The sequence below is a fragment of the Python bivittatus genome, unplaced genomic scaffold (assembly GCF_059951505.1).
Source record: "Python bivittatus isolate LINGU-HERP-01145 unplaced genomic scaffold, Pbiv_v1 ctg000350_np1212, whole genome shotgun sequence".
Taxonomy (NCBI): domain Eukaryota; kingdom Metazoa; phylum Chordata; class Lepidosauria; order Squamata; family Pythonidae; genus Python; species Python bivittatus.
This window is the reverse complement of record NW_028277074.1, coordinates 22,194,876-22,217,466: the sequence shown is the minus strand read 5'-3', so window position 1 is coordinate 22,217,466 and position 22,591 is coordinate 22,194,876. Positions and strand designations below refer to the sequence as shown.

The 22,591-nt window shown below is 36.6% G+C and overlaps 1 protein-coding gene across 1 annotated transcript in view; it reads left to right on the top strand.

Moving 5' to 3' along the window:
* The window catches only part of RIPK4 (receptor interacting serine/threonine kinase 4), a 30,728-nt gene extending 15,797 nt beyond the window's left edge, over positions 1-14,931 (top strand). The window contains exons 2-8 of the mRNA XM_007430232.3: positions 2,167-2,458; positions 8,487-8,635; positions 8,913-8,962; positions 9,709-9,867; positions 11,032-11,132; positions 11,247-11,502; positions 12,642-14,931. Coding sequence (XP_007430294.2) covers positions 2,167-2,458; positions 8,487-8,635; positions 8,913-8,962; positions 9,709-9,867; positions 11,032-11,132; positions 11,247-11,502; positions 12,642-13,819 — 2,185 coding nt within the window. The 3' untranslated portion in view covers positions 13,820-14,931. The remainder of the gene's footprint in view (positions 1-2,166; positions 2,459-8,486; positions 8,636-8,912; positions 8,963-9,708; positions 9,868-11,031; positions 11,133-11,246; positions 11,503-12,641) is intronic.
* The last annotated feature ends 7,660 nt before the right edge of the window (positions 14,932-22,591 follow it).

Here is a 22,591-nt window from a genome sequence, read left to right as displayed (position 1 = left end):
AGTTAAAGAATTGGGGGTGCAACAAAGAATTTTTAAAAAGGGGGGTCTGAGTCTTAAGAAAGCTTGTTTATCAAGTCATTAAGAAGGATATAACTAATCAACACTGAAATCCAGCAGCCCTGTACTAAAGTTTTTCTTTGAAACATGAACTTGTTAGTTAATTACTGTGTGCCATAATTTGAATGACCTATGTTGATTTCACTTATTTCCCATGAAGTTCTTTCCTGCCATGATAGACCATTCCCTCCAACTGTTCTTTGTTTACAAATTCAGTATACTGTACAGCAAGAATGATGTAGTTTTGTCACTAAATGGCCCTATTTTAGGTGGCATAATTCCACCAGAATTATTAGGACTGGCTATTATGACCTCTGCATATTCTGTGTATTTTTTTTTTTTTTAAGATCCTATCCCTTGTTTTCTTGTTTGTTATTTGGCTTGCTACAGGCTCTCAGCTAGATGAAGTAAGGATATTTTTCTGCTGTTGTCTACCAGGGCAGTACAAATCTTCAAAGGAATATTTCACTTTAACAAACAGTCAAGCAAAGCAGTCTCACAAGTGTCACTCATCAAAAGCTTCCAGGCAATAAGAAGTGGTTTATCAAAGCAAATTGCCTTGACTCTTTGCTTTGAGAAAGAGAATTATACTGCTGGATGAAGTGAAATTAAGCTGCTTTATACATTTCTCATATGTTCATCTCCTTGAATTGCCTTCCCTTAATTTAATTAGAGAAGGCTATTTTTTTAGTATTACTGCCAGAAAAAGCAAGTTGAAATTGTCTGCTAGATTTTGTTTTGTTTTGTGTACTAGGAAATATACTGTAAATGCTGCAGGCTAGATTGGGAAATAAAAAAATCATGCTGGAAAAAGCAGTGGCAAACCACTTCTGTATTATTTCCAAGAAAACTACATGGATGTGTCTATGAAGTCATCAGGAGTCAAATTTGACTCAAAAGAAATGTTCTCTTGTTGTATCAGTCATTCATACAAGCCTATTTTACTTATTTTCAAAAAAGTAAATACAGTGACTTACAATAAGTATCTGATTGCTAATTGTGCTACCCATTGCTTCAGAGTTACATGTTAGGAAGCCATGATTGGATTGTTTTCACTGTAAAGTCCTTCATCTAAGTTTCCTATTTTGTAAATTAGCTGATTAGTAATTCCTAGAAGACAAAATACAGATAATGCAATTAGAAAGGATTGTGAACATGAATTCTATTTCACCTCCCACAATTAAACAATGCAATTGAATCAATGCAATTAATCAATGCAATGCAATACAATGCAATTATAATATAGATTGACTTACATTCATTATTGCTTCTTCCTCTGCCCTCATGAGGTTCTGAAATACTTTCCAAATTTATGGAATATGGAAGCCATTACAAGCATTTTGCTTCTGATTGGTTGAATCTGAGATTTTCCTAGCCAATCTCTACAATGAATTACGTGCTAACCTTGTGGAATATTCATCTTTCATCATATTAAATTATTCCACAGGGTTGCAGTAAGGATAAAATGGGATATCCATCTCTGCCTTTGTGTGCTCCTTGAAACAAAAGTCAGATAAAAATGTAAAATAGAGAGTCCTTAAAATCCAGAGCGTGAAAAGTTAAGAGACAGTTCTTAAGAGTTATATCTGAATAGAACTAGCAGATCTGGGCACTGCAGAAACCATTTAGTGGTTGACTTGATTTTGTACCCCACATTTGGTACACCTAACTTTACTTTATACTTACTTTGCAGACATAGTATAGTCTCCAAATTTTGGCTTAGCTATCTACAATTTATCATTGATATTGACCTTTCTTTAGAAAAAAAATGAGAGCAGCTTTTTTGTTTTGCTTGAATCTCTTCTGCCCTTTCTGAAATTGGAAGATGTTTTTACAAAACTGAACAGAAATACATACCAGTGTTTCAGCAGAATATATTCTTGGTGCGTGGACTTATGGAACTTGTATGCAGCTATATTTGGTTTACCAACTATACTTGATATTCTGTTTTTTAAATAACTTTTAATGATAATTGAATGAATACAGCCATATTTTTATAGATGAAATTTCAATTAAATGAAAGAATATTTTATTTAAAATATCAAAGCTAGTAAAAGCCAGGCACCCCACTGGTAAATTAAAACCATGTATTTCACATTTTCTGTCTAGGGAGCGTATGGAACTATTGGAGGAAGCAAAGAAAATGGAAATGGCAAAATTTCGCTACATTCTTCCAGTTTATGGCATTTGTAAGGAGCCTGTAGGGTTGGTCATGGAATACATGGAAACAGGATCTTTGGAGAAGCTCTTGGCTTCTGAACCACTTCCCTGGGAGCTACGTTTTCGAATCATCCATGAAACAGCTGTGGGCATGAACTTCCTTCATTGCATGTCCCCACCTTTACTTCACCTGGATCTTAAGCCAGCCAACATACTACTTGATGCCCATTATCATGTCAAGGTAGGTCATAGGCTTTCAGAATATGATCCCCAATTTTTACCAACTGGTTCAGGATGAGAGAAAAGATTCTGCCATTCACTTCAACATAAATTTGCATTTATCATGCATGACTTGTTTATAAACTTAAAGATACTGAAGAATAGGATAACAACACCTACAGTATTCTTACACATTAATTGAAACAAATCAGAATTAAAGAAGAGAATGGCATCATCCATATGAAATAATAATTGGAAGGTTTTTATAGAGTTTGGTAAGAAAATGTGTAGAAATTTCTTTTGTAAGAAAGTCTGTAAGAACAATTCATAATAGTGAATCTTAGTATTAACCCTAATTCCTGAGTTCATATCAGTAATGTTGTGTTTCGAAGTGACAGTTCTTTGTATAGGTAGTGATATATTAATAAATAAAATCTAAATGGAGTGTATATAAGATCAGGGGAACTAAATAGGAAAATCTGCCTAGACTGTTTGTTTAAAATATTTATAATCTACTTTTCTGTTAGATGATAGTGATAATGATTCTCTAGTATTACTTTAAAAACCAGTTGAAACTTGCAAATATCTGGCAGGATAATGAGGGAAAATGGCAGTTGATAGATGATGGTTGTAGGGATCTGCCTCTTTAATGGATTCTCTTTGAGGGTTTCACAGGGCCTGTAGGGAAGAATATCTGGTTTCCCATTCTCCAGTTTGTACAGGCACAATTAGATATTAGATTTAACATTTTCCCTCAAATTACTCTGGAACACATATAATTTTGTTTAGCATCCATGTTATGTTAACTGCGGAGGAGGCGGCAGCAGGTGAGGAACAGACAACCTTTTTTTGCCATTAGTTCACGGAATTTTGCTGACTCTATATTTCAATTCACATTTAGCTATCCTGGACACTCTCCAGAGCTGTGGACTCTGTAGATTTCAATCCCTAGAATTCTCAGCAATGGGCAAAATGAGAAATTTTGAAAGTTCAAGACAAACTGGAGGGTGCACAGGTTGTGAAGGCTATTCTGATTTGTTAAGTAGAAAATCAAACCTTTTACCATGCACATGAAAACATTTATTCCGAGGAAAAAGCATATTCACTTACCTCTGCCTTTTTAAAAAATGTCTTAGCATTTAAAATTTTTGGATATTCACTTACCAAGAACATCATTAAAGCTGGAAATTTACATTAATGGGGATATTCATCACATGTGCATCTTGTCTGGGCTTGGAAATAAAAGCAGGGTCAGGGTTAGTGTTGAGAAGGGAGATTAAGTTTCAACTTTGAATGGGAGGTGGTGTTAAAAAATCTTTGAAGTAAGTAGTCCTAGAAGAAGGCAATGGCAACTCATGTCTGTACTGTTGCCAAGAAACGTTATGGATGTGTCCATGCAATCACCAGAGAACAAACTAGAGGAGTGAAAGGAGACTATTTTTATACCCAAATTCACTCATGTGTACATGCAATGGAGTATATGTATACAGAAGTTCTTACCAAAGCATTTTATTCTGTTGAAGGGCATTTCTTTATCAGAAAGAATATGTGATAGAATACTGTAAATTTGTTGATGAAGAAATCAAAGAAATGGATTCTGTGTAAATTGATGGTGGGTTTTTTTCTAGATTATATACTGCTACTTTATTATACCGAAATAAGCCCTGGTGTATTTTTAGTGGAACATGGATAGAATTGTATTATCTGAAAAATTACTAACTAAATCTAAGCCTCTGTAAATATAAGAAATAGCCCTGCATGTGTTGTAAAAACTTTAGGTTGAGAACTGAACATAAATGCAAGTAGAAGTCAGAAATATGTTTACAAGAATGTAATAAAGTTGAAAGAGAAAAGGAAGCAGGTGAGTTTCCCAGCTTATATGACAGGATGTTTGGATCTAATCCTATGCCATATCTCTCACTTGCATAGTTATATCTGAAAACTAAATAAACAGAAGTCATAGCAACAGGGCTTAATTTTTAATCAAAGTTTATTACTTGCCAAACAATGCATGGTTTATTATAATTCAGCGTAGTTAGTTACTAATGATGTCTCCAGTATTTCTCATCAGCAACCTAGTTGGGATTGTCTGGAACTGTTAACCACTTCTTCTTTAAGTAAGTTTAGAAGACTGATGTTTCCACTAGAATCAGTATCCTTCTTCAGTCAGTTTAGCCCTTACCAATGTTTTGCACAGCTTGAGTTCTGAGCATGAGTTGAATTGCTAAAGTACATTAGTTAAATAGCTTTTTTGAAGGAGGGCTCTGGAATTTGGGCTCCAAATAGATGCTCAGATTCCTTTTTATTGCAGCAAATAATACTGTGATAGGCACACACTGATAATATTGTGATAGGCATTGTTGTTCACACTCAAATTTGTGATATTTTAGTAGCCAAAATGTGTATATTTTCTTTATAGAGATATTTGGATTGTTGGGTTAATTTGCCCCTTTATTAGTTATATTGTAATAAATCCATAGTGATAGCATTAGAAATGCATAATAGGAAAAAAATTAAGCTACTCAAAATTAGATTAATACATAAAATGCTTATATCGAAAGAAAAAAAAATGAGAGAACCCACTTCCAATAGTCTCCTGATTTGTAAAGGAAGCATAGAGAACACCTATGCCTCAACCTTAAGCATTATTTTTTTCTGGAGTAATCATTCTTGACTTCCATAATAGAGGACATTTATATGCTAATTGCATGCACTAAATTAAAATTTGCTGTTTTCTGATACACCATACTTTGGGATAAGTATATCATCAGATGTATAATGCTGCTGTTGCCAGACTAGCTTCATGTGAATGGATATGTAGCCTCAACACACTTGGAGGAAGCACCAGCTTGGGAAGGAGCAGTTAACATGTGATCCTTCATATGTGGTTGAAGTCCAGTTTCCATCATCTCTAGCTGCAGTGATTGAGACATGAAGTGATTTGTAGTTCAATGACATTTGGACCTCTCCTGGGTATATTGCCCACTCCTGAGCTTGTGGAAAGCTAACTCAGGCTTTTTCTATGATTTATTAGGTAAATAAATTAAGGAAGAACCTTAAAAGTTATTTTCAGAAGGATTCGTGCCGCAAATGCTGTTTCTTGATATAAAGTTTTATGTGATTGGTTTTCTTTTCTTTTATACACCTCCCCCTCCAGCACATTGTTTAGGCTGCATCATCATGTTTCTTTCATTATCCTTTTGGTCTAGAGAAGGCTGTGTTTTTAAAAGAATTGTGCTATTGAGTAAAATTTAGAAATCTCTCTCATTTTATAATTCATGTTGAATACAAAACGTTGAGTCACTGCATTTGACTTTGTTTTACTCTCTCGCCTCATAGGTATGTAAGAAATGGATTCTTGTAGCTTAATTGAAAATTGCATGTGTGTGCGAGTGAGAGATTCCCCTTGCTCATAACAGGGGATATATGAGTAAACATCACACATGGTGTTAAAAAATTATCTTCAAAGCCTAATTTTAAAACTGAAAAACTCTTAGAACATTGCTCTTTTTGTTAATGTGTGGGAACCATTCACAAGACACTGAATACTCCATTTGCTTTATTTGTCAGTGCATTTAGATATGTAGGGACATCCAGCTACAGTTTGGCTGTGCTTTGGGATCCCGTGTTACAAGCTTGTGCTTTGAAATAGAAGTTCATAGTGGGAACTCAGAAATGCTCAGTGATTCTTAATGACTTTCTCAACAGGTCTCACAAAATATACGAACCATTATAACTGGTTAGTATACATTCCATTTTGAGTAGGAATCAAATTTCACATTGTTTTTGATAGTGTGATTTATTTACTACTCAGCCAGTAAAAGAAGGAAAAGAAAATATAAAATCATATTTTAAATCCATTTTTTCTTTTACCACCCAGAAGCACAGGGTAATTTACATTTCCCCTGAGTTTTTTTCTAATTTTTCCCCTGAATTTTTTATAATCTAAACTCTTTACAAAAACTGTGAAGTTAGGATATATTTATACCCATTATGTCCCTTTCCTTTCTTCCTTTCTTCTCCCACTATTTTTGCTACTTCCTTGTTGCCATTTGCAGTTAAATGTGTTTTAGTTCCCCGACCTGTTTACTCTGTACTACAGTGCTTAATCATTAGCCCATAACAGCACTTCTCCATCTGGCTTTTAAAAATCCTTATGTAAGTGGTTTGCAACAGTGTATATGTAATTTTGCCTATCCTCACCTTTATTGGTGGTAAATTACAAGTCAAAATAAATAGTCCTTAACCAGCAATTGCCAGCTGATTTTTCTCTTTTTTTCTCTATTTTTTTTCTTCTCTCACTCTTTACTAATCCTTATTCTCTTCAGATTGCAGTCACATACAGATAAGTGAAATAAGTTGAATTTAATTTGACAGGTTTCTAAATGGACATGTTTTTCCAGTTTGGCTTCTACTGCACATTATTTTGTCCTAAATGTTTAACTTTATAGCTGAGTCTTGTAAGATGGGGCTTATTTCTCTATGTACTCAGGACATGGAAATCTACCTGTGTATTGTACAAGGAACCATTAGGTGATATGCTGGAATGATATTCCAAAAATGCTTTAGTAAACAAATTCTAAGAATACAGAGAATGTAAAGGGCAATACTTCTGCAAAATGGCTACAGAAGCATGGATGATTAACAATTGTTATTTTGAGACTGCTGAATTGTTTCTTTTTCACCCTTTAAGAATTTTCTGCATTTCAAACATAGATTATATTTTTGTTTTGAAACCTAAATAAATCAAGTACAAATTTGGAGAAATGTTGCTCATATTTTACAAAATAATTCCCTGTCACTAGGCTGGCTGTAAAGAGGTGGAACTTCTTTTTCCTTTATAATAAAGCTTTTTGTTTATTCTCTGAACAGACATGTTCATCACCATTTAGGCAAAGGTTACCCTGTTCAGTTAGTCTTTTCTTAATCAAACCGTTCACTCAGCCTGTTAAAATCTGTCATGTGTTTTTGAAATGTTCTTTGCTTTGAGGGAAAAGCAGCATTAATTTTTGAGGAAGAATGCAATTGGGAATCTAACCAGAGTTAAGCACTTAAGGCCAAGTAATTTCAGCATCTGATTTCTGCCTTCAGAAAACTGTATGGTTTAAAAAATAATAATTTTGGCTGGATTTGTACTAGGCTAGACATGCTTGTGGTGGCAAAACAAACATTTTGTAGTATCACAAGGACAAATTGTATAATGCCCTGAGTCTCTTTGGATTAAACTCTTGTTTTTCAACTACTTGAAAAGCTGTGCTGAATCACAAATATATACAGTATACATATGGAAGAAAATAGAACTGTGGAAAATGAAATGCAGAAGGCAACGATAGGTACCTTTTACAAAACCATTGTAGTTGGAAATCACAAACATCCTTGTGTTGATGAGCTGATTAATTCATGTAGTGTTATAAAATGCACACACAACTTTTGTGCCTGTTTGAGAAATTATAGCTTACTTATGTTGCAATCTCTATTTGAAGTTCCTTTGAAGAATAGCTGCGTGCTAGCTAGCTATAGTGGTGGTATAGAAGTTTAAAATGTTCTTCACTTCAAGGGGGATATTGCCATTTTGATGGCAAATTTAGTATCACTACCTTTTTGTTTTATGTGGAAAGGAAAAGTGCATTGATGACAAATAGCTGCCATATTTTACACTTGAATACATGCACATCTCTGCAAGTTCAGCATTCTACCTATGTGAAGATCTATACTTGAATATTATGATATATGATGGGGGGCAGGGCATGCCTTGAAATAAGATGGGATCTATAGCATTTCCTAAGATTTTCAAAAGAATTAAGGAAGTTAACACACTATAGTAACCAAAAAATTATTATTTTGGCAGCATTGGTTTGATAATTATTTGAATAGGCTGTTTCTGCCATTAGTCATCTACTTTAGCTGGTTGGTTGGTTTTTGCCAATTATAGGCTGGATGGGGGGCAGGTTGGGTTCACATTCTTGCGCTCCAGTTTTAAGCAATACTCTAGGAATGCAAAATAGGAAGATGGAGCATTTGGAAAAAATGAAACCCCTCATTTTTATCAGATTTCAGACTTTGGATTGGCCAAGTGCAATGGGCTTTCTCATTCTCATGATCTCAGCATGGATGGACTTTGTGGCACTATTGCGTATCTGCCACCAGAACGAATTAAAGAGAAGAATAGATACTTTGATACAAAGCATGATATATATAGGTAAGTGTCCATTCTTTTTTTCTTCTTTTATTTCCTCATTGTATCTATTTGTCATCAGTAGCTGCTAGCCTCAGCCTAGCTGTCTTAAATATATGTGCTGGATAGATTGTGGGAAAGTTACTATGGCAAGATAATTCTGATGTTCTTGAAATCTTGACAAGTGTTGCCACTGCGGATCTGATAATCGGATCTGATTAGCATTGCAGAATGTAACTGTAAATACAACATACTATATATATCAGCGGTTCTACATAGTTATTAATTGTCTCTTTTGCAGCTTTTCCATTGTTATCTGGGGAGTTCTGACACAGAAGAAGCCTTTTTCAGGTAAGCAAGTAACATTTCTTCTTGTGAATCATTCTGTAAATGATTACATCAAACAGAACTCCTCCCTGAATAAAATGTGTCTTTTGTAATATGGTTACCCTTCAAAATGTCCAGCCATAATAACGGATTATATTCATCCATCCCAACTGCTAAAATATTGTCCATATCATATGAGCATGGCTTTCCTGCTATCATTTCTCTCTTGAAAACTGTCTTGGGAGCCATCTAATGTGAGAAATGCCAGAAAGGAGTATCAAATGCATGCATTTACCATTCATCCTAGTCATATCCAAGACAACACAGTACTCTAAAGAAAAAAACAGATGGATTATATGAAGTTGTTTATAGCATTATAACATGGGATGTAATGTAAAAAGCCAAATACTTGACTTCTGCCACCAGTATTAGCTCCAGAGATTACTTCTATGAGAATGATTATTTACAGCTAATGAAAGGAAATGCATTGAGTGCATTTCCCATGCTCTGGCTCCAGGATTGAGCCGCTGATTCTTTTAATATATCCATGGATCTGAAGTATACCATTCATCTTTTTGTTTCATCCTGGTCAAACAGGATAAGAAAATTAGAAGAGTCCATCTGTAGATGCAGAGCATGTTACTGCATATTTAAAGATTAGAAGTTAAGTAAAAGAATCTCATGACTGCAAAAATGTCTGCCTGGCACTAAAGAGGGTATCTTAGAAGGAACCACCTATTGAATATGTATTTTCTGCTTTCCATCTGTAGAAGAAAATAACATTCTACACATTATGGTGAAAGTGGTTAATGGTCACCGCCCAGAACTACCACCTGTTTCCAAATCCAGACCTCGTGCATGTAATAACTTGATCAAACTGATGCAAAAGTGTTGGCAAGATGACCCTAGCAAGAGGCCAACATTTAAAGGTAAACTTTGCTTCTAATCAAATTCCTCAGTAGAATAATGAGTCATTTCAGGGTATGAGCACGTATTAATCCCTGATGGAGCCCCACCAAAATCTTGTTAAAAATGATGAATACAGAATATACACAATGCATTATTGTGCTGGCAGTAGTCAGGGAACATCCTATTACAGGGAAAGGATTACAGTAGAACTTGTCTAAACATGAGTAGTTGGTTTAGGGATCAGATGTGTACCAATCTAGTTAACTCCCCAAATTGCTGCCTAGGGTGGAACTTTCTAATCTGAATTAGCTTTGCTACAATATATTCAACATAAAGCAAACATATTAGAAGCTTTATTTATGATTCTTGCTTCAGTGGTGCAAATTAGTTCTTGATGTTTAAAAAGCATTCAGATTCCACAGCAGGGCCAACCAAACCTGAGGTGGAGATTCTCACCCTCCACTCCATGTACATAATTACCATTTGAGTCTGCCTTTCTTCCAATTAAAAGGAACAGTAGGGAGCTGCTGTATTGCCTCCTCCATAAAGCACAGCATCTGTTGCCCAGGGCAACAGCTTCACTCTCTTGTTAGAACTGGACCTCAGGAAGCCTACATCGCAATTATCTTGCAAGTATCTTTTTGGGGGGTGAGGGGTGGGTAATAAGAGCTAGAAAAGTATTGGCAGCTCTTTCTAAAAATGCTTGAAGTTGAAAGAAACTTCTGTTCTGCAGTTACTAATCTTCCTTCTCCAATTCATGGAACAAATTTGAACGTGGCTCTACGTACGTTTTTGAAATGTGGAACTAGTATACAGTATTTTGCTTCAGATGAATAAATCTGGATTATATTGTATCATATTTATAGTGCAGTTCTCTACAGTTGTGTGTTGAGAGGAAGTTTTAAAACAATGTGGGGAAGGTGTGTATTGAGCAGGTGACGATGGCTGTTCCATTTTGTTTACTTTGATTATTTTGTTGGAGGAGTTAACCAAGCTACTAAGCAAGGCAAAACAACTAAGCATTATCTGAATTATCTTTGTAAAATATCCCTTCAGGGAGAAGGGGGGCTTATAGCAAGAGTGAAGAAATAAATTCTTCTTCTAGTATAAATTGTATGTATGTATGTATGTATGTATGTGTGTGTGTGTTTGTTTGTTTATTTATTTATTTATTTATTTATTAGAAATTACTTCTGAAACAGAAGAGCTCTGTGAAAAACCAGAGCATGAGAATAAGGAAATGATAGTCCAGGAGGATGCCAAGCCTTTTCAGACCTATCCTAAGGTATGCATTCAAACAACATCTGGGAAATGGGGTGAACTTTAATATTTTCTGTTATCTTTCTCCCAGCTTATATTTTAATTTGAAATTTTCTTTCCCCCACCCCCTGCTTTCTAGGAGATGTCCAGTATTTCCCAGCTAAAACAAGAACATGATCCTCCATCAGCTCAGGATTACAGCCTCTCAGAATTGTTATCCCAGTTGGACTCGGGAATTTCACAGACGGCACAGCCTGAGGAGCTCAGTCGTAGTGCATCTGAATCTAGGCTTGCAACCAGTGACAAGAGATTATCAGGAGTGTCCTCTGTAGACTCCGCCTTTTCTTCACGAGGTTCCCTGTCACTGTCATTTGAGAGAGAGAATTCTGGAAGTGGTAAGTTTTGTTGGGCAAGGTGCAGGCAAATGTTCAGTGTATGTTTGGGTTAGGAGCAAAATAATTCAGAATGAGATGGTAACTGATGTGACCGAGCAACCCAAAGCACCCCCTGCCTTTTAATTTTTTAAAATATTATTATTATTATTATTATTATTATTATTATTATTATTATTATTATAATATTTGTATGCTGCCCATCTCCCCCCAATGGGTGACTCTGGGTGGCTCACAGTTAAAATCAGAAACCCCATCAACAATAAAAATGCCCCATAAATAGTTAAAATAAATTAAGCCATTAAAAATCAAATATCGATGACAAACCCTGTACATAAATACTAAAAACATTCAAGATGACGGGAGGGCAAGGTCAGTCACCCCACAAGCCACCTCCACTGGTGCGAGCCCCCATCCGGCCCCCAGGCCTTCTGGCACAGCCAGGATTTCACCCTGTTAGCAAAATTTGAGAGTTCCTGACTCTCCCCAATTAGGATTCAGTCTGGCAGAAGATCAGACACGAATTTTTATACATGTGAATATCATCTTGTGGTTCCTTCTTTAGTTCTTGATGGCAGAGTTCATGATCAATGTAATGTATGGTGTTTATCCACTACGTTTGGATAGCTAAGGCTGTAAAAGGACAATTGAGGCACCAAACACTGAAGAATATCTAACTGCAATTGGTCTAAAATGTTTATTTATATTGACTATTAGAATGGTATTGACACTTAAATATTTAAGAATGTGTCAAGTAGTTATTACTGCATTCCATGACACTGGACAGAGTTATTTTCAATGTATTGCATTCAAAAGGCTAAACTAACCTTAGTTCTGTGGGTGAGCGTATGCCTTCTTCCATATACGAACTACTGAGTGTCTAATTCAACAAGCCAAAATATCGATAAATAATAAATTCTAATAGCCGGTTACCCAAAGTATGAATATGAGGTAAAAACATGAAGAAATTTGCCCAGAGGTCAGAAATTTGTATGGTGGAGTGTAGAATTTCCAAAATTGGAAGTATCAGCAGGGGTCCCGTCACATTTTATCTAATAGAACTTGTGGGACTTTCATGCTTGACAGTAATTCCCTCTGTGGAAACATGACTGAAATGGAACATTTCGCTTTTGCTTCTCCAGACATTGGTACCACAGATATCCAGAAAAGAAAGCTGGCTGAGGCAATCACATCTGGAGACACGGGTAAGCTGATGAAGATTCTTCAGCCTCAAGATGTAGACCTCATTTTGGATGGGAATGGTAGCCTTCTGCATCTGGCTGTTGAATCAGGCCAAGAAGAATGTGTTAAGTGGCTCCTTCTGAACAATGCCAATCCCAATCTGATCAACAGGAAAGGCTCTACACCCCTCCATATTGCAGTAGAGAAGAAGAACAAAAGCATTGTTGAGGTGCTTCTCACAAGGAAAATTAATGTGAATGCCAAAGATGAGGACCAGTGGACAGCTCTTCATTTTGCAGCGCAAAATGGGGATGAACTAAGCACAAGAATGTTGCTTGAGAAGAATGCCTTGCTGAATGAAGTGGACTTTGAAGGAAGAGCACCAATCCATGTTGCTTGCCAACATGGTCAAGAGAATGTAGTGCGCATCTTTCTGAGAAAAGGGGTTTATGTTGATGTCAGAGGGAAGGATAATTGGGTGCCTTTACATTATGCTGCATGGCAAGGTCACTTACCCATTGTGAAACTTCTGGCCAAGCAGCCTGGAGTCAATGTGAATGCACAGACTGCGGATGGAAGATCCCCTCTTCATTTGGCAGCCCAGAGAGGACATTACAGAGTTGCTAGAATATTAGTAGAACTGCAGACAGATGTCAATATAAGAAATGCATTTCTTCACACTGCCCTTCATGTAGCTGCTGAAACTGGTCACACCAGCACTTCCAGGCTGCTCCTTAATCGTGGGGCAGATGTAGAAGCAACAACATCAGAAGGCTATACTGCCCTCCACCTAGCAGCTCGTAATGGTCATTTATCCACAACCAAGCTGTTGATGGAAGAAGGTGCCAGTATCCTGGCAAGGGGCCCTTTAAACAGGACAGCGCTGCATCTTGCTGCTGAAAATGGACATGATGAGGTGGTAGAGGTACTTGTCAACCCAGAAAATATAAATGATCCAGACAAGGAAGGGTTGGTGGCTCTGCATCTTGCTGCAAAAGGTGGACACACGCAAACAGCTGCAGTTCTGTTAAAGCATGGTGCCTGCATCAATATGCAGAACTTTGCATTTCAGACCCCACTGCAGTTGGCTAAACAAAATGGGAGCAACACTATTATCACACTGCTCAGCCAGAGATAGATGCTTGCTTGTCTTTCTAATAAGCATGGGACAGGCTAATGATGGAAGTTTTCCTTCTGACTATAGCATGAGTGTCTGCTTAAACTTCACATATAACTTCCTTCTTAACAGAAGCTACTTCTTGATGTGGCAATTCAGTCTAATGAACTGAGTGAGCAAGGGAGTAAGAGCCATAAGGTTCTGGGTTCAATCTCACACTTCCGTGTAAAGGAGTGCTGAGTAAGCCTTTGGTGAAGACATGATGTTCTTTCCTAGTACTTCAACAACATGGGTGTTGGCTTACTGGAAAGATGATATGAAGAGATTAAAAAGAGAGAGAGGGTTATTCCTTGTCCTTTTCAGTGTAAAGTCAGTATCTAATATTTCAATCATTCTTTGCATTCGATGAGTGAGGTATCTTTAAATGTCACTCTAGAATGTTTTTTTTAAATTGATTTTTCCTTGAATACTTGCAAGATGCATGAATTAATACAAGTGTCTGCATTCCTAAAAAAAAGTACTGCAAGGATAGTTCTTAAGTCACATGGATAGCAATTAAAATCCCAGTTTTATTATTGAAAGAAAATAAGAAGTACCTATTTCAAAGCTACACATTTCTAGTTCTCTGATGGTCAGTTTTTCCATGATCATCATTATCAGCTAGTGCTTGCAATAACAATTGTGAGCATCCAGATGTGAATTAGAAAATCATTTCTAATATGCAGTACCAGCTTCTGTATATATACAGTGTATATGCATAATATTTCAATCTTCAATGTGATTCAATGGGGAAAAGCACAAGTACAAAGAACCTTTGTACAAGTGTACATGAGCACATGGAAATGTTATTTCATTAACACAACACTAGATTGTATCTATAAGTTTCTTAAGTTTTTAATGTTGTAAATTACTGAACCACATGTATAGCAATGTCTCCAAAACAGATTTATCATGTATAATAGAATAATATAAAAATATACTGTGTATACTATTTTAGGACATTGCATGCCCGTTTTTCTACAAAAGAAAATGGAGGCTTTTTAGATCTGGGTATGTTTTAATACACCTTTTGTAATGTTCATTATTTTCAGAAGTTCACATGCGATCTGTTTTACCAATAAAATAAGTTGTAAAATGGCTTTTGAGATAATAGTTGTTGTGCATTCTATTTAAAGAACAAATGCATTTCATAATCTTAAACTTGTTTGCTTACATCACAGATATATCCCTGCCAGAAATATTTTGCCAGAGAATATTCCCATCTTACAGAATGAGACATGACTACCCAGTGAATGCTATAATGATCACTTTCCCAAATTGGTGCTCCCAGATATGTTTGACTACAACTCTCATGGTTCCCTGCCAGTATAGCGAATGGCTCACTTGGGATGATTTATTTTATTTAAAAACATTTGTATAGCCACCCATCTTAAACCAAACTCTGGGTGGCTTACAACCAAGAATAGAACAATATATACACAATAAAAGCACGATATTGGTCAAAGCCCAAAATATCTGGAGGGCATCAGACTAGGAAGGCTGCTCTAAGTCAAGTAGAACCAACAACTGCATGGATGCTCAACTTTGTTTTCAAAAGAATTCAGCTGACGTGAGCAGTGATTTTGAAATGTGAGAATGCTATTTCTAGCAAAACATATTTTATTTTGCATCAGTAAGGTAGCCAGCAGGCTAGCAATAGTTTGGATCTCTTCCTGACTAATCAAGAATATTAGCTGTAGAAAGCAGACGACTATGCTGAGGCTGCTCATAATAAATTACAAATTTCAACATTCTCTTAAATGAAAAGGTAATTCCAGAAAAATTATACTTTGTGTTTATCATTGCTTAGCGTAGGATTGGGGAGGGAGTGTTAACATTTAAATGGGGTTTAAGGAATGGTGCCATGCTGTCAGTAATGAAGTATTAAATTTCCTGTGAATATAATTTTCTAGGCAATCTTTAATCATATCAGGCATGTGCTTCACATTTCAGTACAATAACTGCTCAACCTCAGCAAGCATCTTGCAATTTCCCAACAGTGCACTGAATGCTGTGGTAGGAAATAAATACCAATGTAGAAAGTTCCTGTGTGAGGACCTATTCCCTAATTCTCATACGTAATTCCTAGACAAATGAAATCCCTGAGCGCTCTGCCTTATTCATCTGGTAGACAGTGTCACCAGCTGCTTAAACAAGTTATGTGAGAGTCTTGCTGCCTCAATTTGTGCCAGTCTGTGTTGATATAATATATTGTTGATTTTAATAGACTCATGATTATGGGAGAGGAAGATCTCAGGTGGAGCAGTCTGGACCCCCAAACTGATCGGTATAATCATTTACTTACAGGATTAATGGAATAGAATATAAGTGGTAGATGTAAGGATAGTGCTAAACTGAGAGATAATGCACACAATTTCGCTTGGTTCTATGTCCATAAAATAGCAAAATATACATCCCAGAAGTCTGTTGGTTGCTCATTAGTAGTTGAAAGAATCAGCTGTGGTTGCCAAAGAGATATTTAGGAAAGACAATGAGAAAAAAATTGCCCTTATAAATATAAAGCAGGTAACACAAAGAGTGTGAAACATCCTTAATGTCAGTGGAATGATAGGGAAGTTCCCTTATTTTATAAACTTCCATGAAAGTGCTTGTCCTTTTAGTGGTTTCTTCAAATGTTGTCAAATGTTGACAAAGGAACTTGCCTTAGTTTGAAGAGGCTGTTGTAAAAGTGATGGGCCATTTTAAAGAAAGCATCTTTCCCATTCATTCTTCCCCGTGTGAGGGACAGAGTCTTGAAACACACGTAAAGATTTAATGATTGCTTCCCTTCATCACTATCAACACTGACTGCTAAATTGCTTTTTGAACGTGTAGCCTTTGCATTTTATAATCTGTGGAAGAACAGGCTTTAGAGCAAAATTGCAGGCACCTGTGCTGCCTTCGTTGCCTCCCATTTGAGCAGTGTTGTCCAAACTTGGCCGCTTAAAGATGAATGGACTTCAACTCATGGCTGGCTGGGGAATTCTGGGAGTTGAAGTCCACTCATCTTTAAGCGGCCAAGTTTGGACAACACTGCATTTGAACCTTCTCCCCAGCATCAGCAGGGCAGAGTTGCCAATAAAGCTGCAACCCTGACACAGGTGGGGGAAGAGACTGTGTCTGGGGCTCTGCAGCCACCAGCAAACAGTACAGCAGCCGAACGAGAGAAGGATTCTTCCCTCAGAAGGAGTGGGTGGTCCAAAAGGAAAAGAAGGATAGCAGCACTGCAAGGCAAAGCACAGCGTAAAAAGAGTGCAAGAGTGCTACATGTTGGCCATTAACAGAAAAAGAAGAAATCTCAGAGAGAGGGTATTTAAGACAGAACACGCTTAAGAAATGTTGACGCATACCAGGAATAGTATAGAGCATAGTATAAACACTGTCATAGTATATTGTAATAGGAATTATCATGGTAATAGTATAGAGATAGCAATAGAATAGAATATAGGAAGCAGTTACATATCACTTTTATATGTTTGCTTTTACAAAATACATCCCAAACCCTTATAGGGAGATATAAAGAAACCACCTGTACAGGGGCCATTGTTTTTTTGTGTCTGTCTTGAATCTGGGTCAATCAATTGGGTACAGTTTAAAAAAGAACCCGTGACATAATCTCCACCGACTTCTCCGTAAGGGTATCTTGGTTTTTAAAACCACCTTGCATGAGTCTGGTTTTTCTAGTAAACCTGTCTTGCAGAGTCCAGATTGTGCAACAGAAGGGTTATGAATGAAAGAGTTGAGATTTGCCTACAGGGTTGTTAGTAATAAATCAACATTCTTTTCCGTTGCCACAGAAAATCCTGAGCATGTTCAAACGGTAAGCTTATTCAGGCATTTTGGGACCTGTAGGAACAAAGGTAATAGCTCTCCATTAGCATAACTTTTTAATAAAACTGTCAGTGGAAGAGAGTGTTGCAAAGGCTGATAATATATCAAGGAACTGTTTGCAAATGAAAGGGAAATGTGTAAAGGCCAGAGATGCCGTGTCATGGGAGTGTCCCTTTTTCTAGAGCAGTGTTCCTCAACCTTAAGATGTGTGGACTTCAATCCCAGAATTCCCCAGCAGCATGATGGCTGGGGAATTCTGGGAGTCGAAGTCTGCACATTTCAAAGTTGCTGAGGTTGAGAAACACTGCTCTAGAGATATGGGCACCTGTTTTATTTCATATTTGTCAATGTAGTTATCTCTTTGAGCTTTAAATCTTGAGTCTACATTGGCTTTCTTAAGTTCATTTTAGCATTAAGAAAGGGGGAAAGCAAGACTGGATTCACAAGCCGTCATATCTCGCTGTTAGTGAACCTATTAGGAGAAGCAAAATAGGGTAAAATGTGAGTGAAGGGCTACACAAGAACAGTTTTTCCCTTAAAGAAAATATGTCTATATAATGATGAATTATTTATCCATAGCCTGCCAGCTGGCCCATCTATTTCATGGATTTCCTAAACCACCTCTTCAGCCCATGTTTGTCTTTCCTTTTTCTTCTCCCTTCCCATTTAATGGCAGCAGTTTTTCTTTGCAGTAAAGAATCTAACATTTCCAACTAACACCTTTTATTAAAAGGCATAATAAACACCTTTTATTAAAAGGGGCTTCAGCTCACTTCACCAAATAGAGTGGTTTGACTGATATAGGATTGAAATTAAGATGAGGCAGAGGGGCAGGAGGGAGGGAAAGAGGTTGGTTATGCAGGTACAGGTTACATATGAGACAGATTACAAGTACCTTATCAATTAACAGCCGTAATGTACTTTGTGCTTCTGAGATCTTTAGAGATCGCTGAGCTTACAAAGGTTAAAAGGTTTCAAGCTCTCTCTCCACCAGTGGTGCTGTTAAGGTCTCATTTTTCCAAACTGGTCACTTTGAGATCTGCAGTTAAGCATTTGGGAGATGGAAATGCTCTGATATTACGTTGTCCTTGTTTTGAGCCCTGATGTCCTATTTGTATCCATCCATTCATTCTTAATGAATGTGATGAAGTGAACTGTAGTTCACAAAAGCTTGTGAGTTTTTTAAAAAATGTGTTAGAAAAGACGCTATCAGACACCTTTTGATTTTTAGCTACCATGGACCCAGCTCTCCTCTACAATCTTTGCAGTAAGATTAAGAGAAGTATGAAACTGGCTGTTCCATCATTGTTCACTTCCATAAATTGGGGATGAGTGGCTTCATAACTGCAACAATGCTCAATGATCCTCTCTTACTCCTTTCCTGAACACCTCGGTTTACAGCATGTGTTCAGGGGTGTATTTTCATAGAGAAATCCAGAATTTCAAAATATGAAATTGAATATTAGTTCTTTTCATCACCTCTAGTTATCTTTTCAACTTTTGAGTCACTCATCTCCAGTCCTTTTACCCTGAATCTGTCTTCAAAGGAAAAGGCTTTAAAAGGCAAGGTACCTAAAATAATCATCAACTTTCTAGGAGACATTTGAACTAAACATCTTGGGACAATTGCCTTCTCAGCTAGAAAGCATACTTTATGTTTCCATAATTGAGGGCTTCAAAAGATATGATAATAATACCACACTGTGGCTAAGAAATTTTGTGTGTGTGTGTGTGTGTGTGTGTCCGCAGGGGGAGGGGAGGTCCTTGCATTTTGAGGATCTGAAAATAAAGTAGGAACATTCAACTAATCAGACTTTATTCATAAAAAATACAAAAATTATGCCACCACAAATTGTCAATAATTGCTGCTGAATTATGGCAGCATGATCTTGGGTGGTTTGGGGAATTTGCATGCAATCTATAGTTGTTCACCGTTGTTTTAAATATTAATCTGATTAAGCTGACTTAATACATTATCCTACTAAGTTTATATTATCGATAAGGCCTTTGGTTTTAATATCAAACAGATAGAAGAAAGAAATCTTAGCCGGATAAATTGCATGACTTTTTTTCTGAAATTGCGGAGTTCCAGTTTTTATATATATACAACCCGAGAAATGTAAGAAGCACCTGGGCTGATGTACCTGCCCCCATGGTGTTTAGCAGGCTGAAGGGGGCGGGGAAGGCCAGTTGCAGTTCTACAAGCTACAAAAAGAAAAAAATGCTGACTGCATGAAGGAAATCTCACCTGAACACAGCCTAATACATCCACCATATCAATTTGAAGGGGAGTTACAATTCTGAGAAAAAGATGGCTGAGATGACATAGCATGCATGAGAAAGATTTGACTGATGACATTGTTTGATTGTCTGATAGTCTATCTTTTAGGCCAAGAAATTGGGTAGTGACGGCACAGTGGCTGCACTAGTCACTGCAGGTGCTACTAGCATGGCCCACCACATATATACTCATAAATACAGTGGAGTCTGTAGTTTAAGTCCTCAACATTTAAATATCCTGTTAGAAAAGAAATCCAGGTTGTTTGCTGGAAAGACCATTTATATAATCAAGAATGGCTCAAAGGACTTTTGAATATATTCTATTTTTTTTTTATTTATTTAATTTGTCCCCGCCCATCTCCCCACAATGGGGGACTCTGGGCGGCTTACAACATACTAAAAAACATGAATACAGTTAAAAGTTATAAAACCAAACATTAAAAAATAAAAAAGCTAAGAAATCCAAGAGGCCGCTGGGGCCACAGCATTTTTCCATCCTCTGCAAAAAATATGCAAACCACTTCCACTACAATATATCATTGGGAGCAACAGAAAATAGACTTCAACACCCCACTTCAAAGTCAAGAAGTGAATCAAAGAATATCAAGGGAAAATTCTTGGAAAGCAGTTTAAGTTTAGGATTATAGTAATTAGTTATCCTTATATTAGTATAAGATGACAGAGTGTTTTTTCGGTTGGATTTCTCATGTCTACAATATCCATTTGATTTAATCATATTCTTTCTCTGGGGAGCCATGAAAAGGGTTTGCTGGGTTTGTTTCAGATCCATCCCATCATCAGATTTTTAGAAGGCCCCAAATGCAGGTAAATTTCTTTCATGTTTGCTGCTAGGCAAGTAAGCTAGAGGGTGGTTCTTTAGACTTTAGCTGGAGTAAACCTTAGCTGCTCAGTTTTCATAGGTTTTGTAGAAAGGGTCCATGGGAAAAACGAATAATTCAAAGTAAAATAATTTTCCCACCAAAGCATAACTTACCATTTGACTACTTATAAAGGACATCTTTTTTTTTTTTTAATAATAAGGCCAAATAAATAATTTTCTCCATGTCCAAAGACATGGAAATAGCAAATGAACCATTCTATTCAGTTTGCTAGTCATTGTCTGAATCCCTAAAGTTAGTCTAGAAATATCCCCATCCACCTTACCATCTCCAGGTCCAGCTATGAGTTCAGCCCAGAGTTTTGGGCTGCCTGCAATGAATTGTTGCCAGACTGCAGACAATATGAATGGACAGGCTACCTCCTGGAGCTAGTGCAGAATTTCCCATGTGGTAGCATTCCTCATGTCTGCAAAATAACAAATAATTTATTTTTGATTCAGCATGATGTGTGAATCCATCTATTAAAGCTTAACATTGTATGTGAACTAAATCACTATGGTTTCTTCAATAAACTATGGTTTATAATCCTAATTTGATGCAAATCCCAATCACTTTAATTACAGTACTTTGCTGTATTTTCTCCCTATACTGTTATGTCCATAAATGGAAGAGATTATCCAAAATATGATTCTGGGAAATCTCAAAGCCAGTGACATTGGAAACAGGAGGCAGCTGGACATGGCATATCTCAATTCACACAGAGGCCATATCTAACTGCATTCTGTTTTCAGATAGATAGGATTCAAGAATAAAAGAAAAAGCTGTTGTCCTATTAATATCTTCCTCTTTCACAGATCTCCACAATTAAAATATATTTTGGGGGATTCAAACTGGCCAGTTTTAAAACTGTAAATATTAAAATTGAACAACTTAAATTAAACACAGCATTCATCTAATTACATCAAGTTTGCATCTGACTCTAAGGAAATGGTAAGAGCCAGCAAGAATAGTTTAGCTGGCTGTTTCATCAGAATTTTACAATAGTTGGCACACTCCTGTGAATGAAACAGAAAATTTGAATGTTGTCTTAAATGATCTAATTGTATGATTAGACTACTGTTAGATGGGTTATGTGGGAATAAAAAAGGGGAGAAACATTTATGTTGCCTTAAGTGTGCAGGCCATTGTTTACTTTTTAGATTAAGTAATGTAAAAGTGATCCAGAGAATAAAAATAATTTGTGAAACCTATTTCAGCTTTTGAGATTGGAACTGTGATTTATACTATCCACATGCTTAAAGGTAGCAATCTATACATTCCAATCTTCAGGAGATAAAATCAGTTGTAACAAGTTCCCCAATCTTATTGCATCGCTCTGAGGATTCAAATGCTCTCCATTAAAATATCAAGTTGGTCTTAGGCATTAATGTAACTACGCAGAACTGAGATTTAAAAAAAAACAACATTAATAATAAGGATAACAAGAACAACAACATAGACAACTATTTAAATAACTTATGGTAAATGTAACAGATCCCAGCCTGCTGTTCCATGGCACCAGTTCAAATATGTATGATAATCTGATTCACTGAAGTGGAGGCTTGAAATAACAGGTATGTTGTTGCTGGGCAGAATTGGAGAAGACAGAGAAGCTGTGTGCTGCCATTCTGTGGCCACAGGAGAGACACCCAGAAAAACTCTCCCTATTTTTATTTTTTTATAAGTAACAGTCTCTGTGTAATTAATGGCAGGTAAAAACTAGAATCAGATGAAGAGGAATAAGGCTTTATATATATTTTTTTCT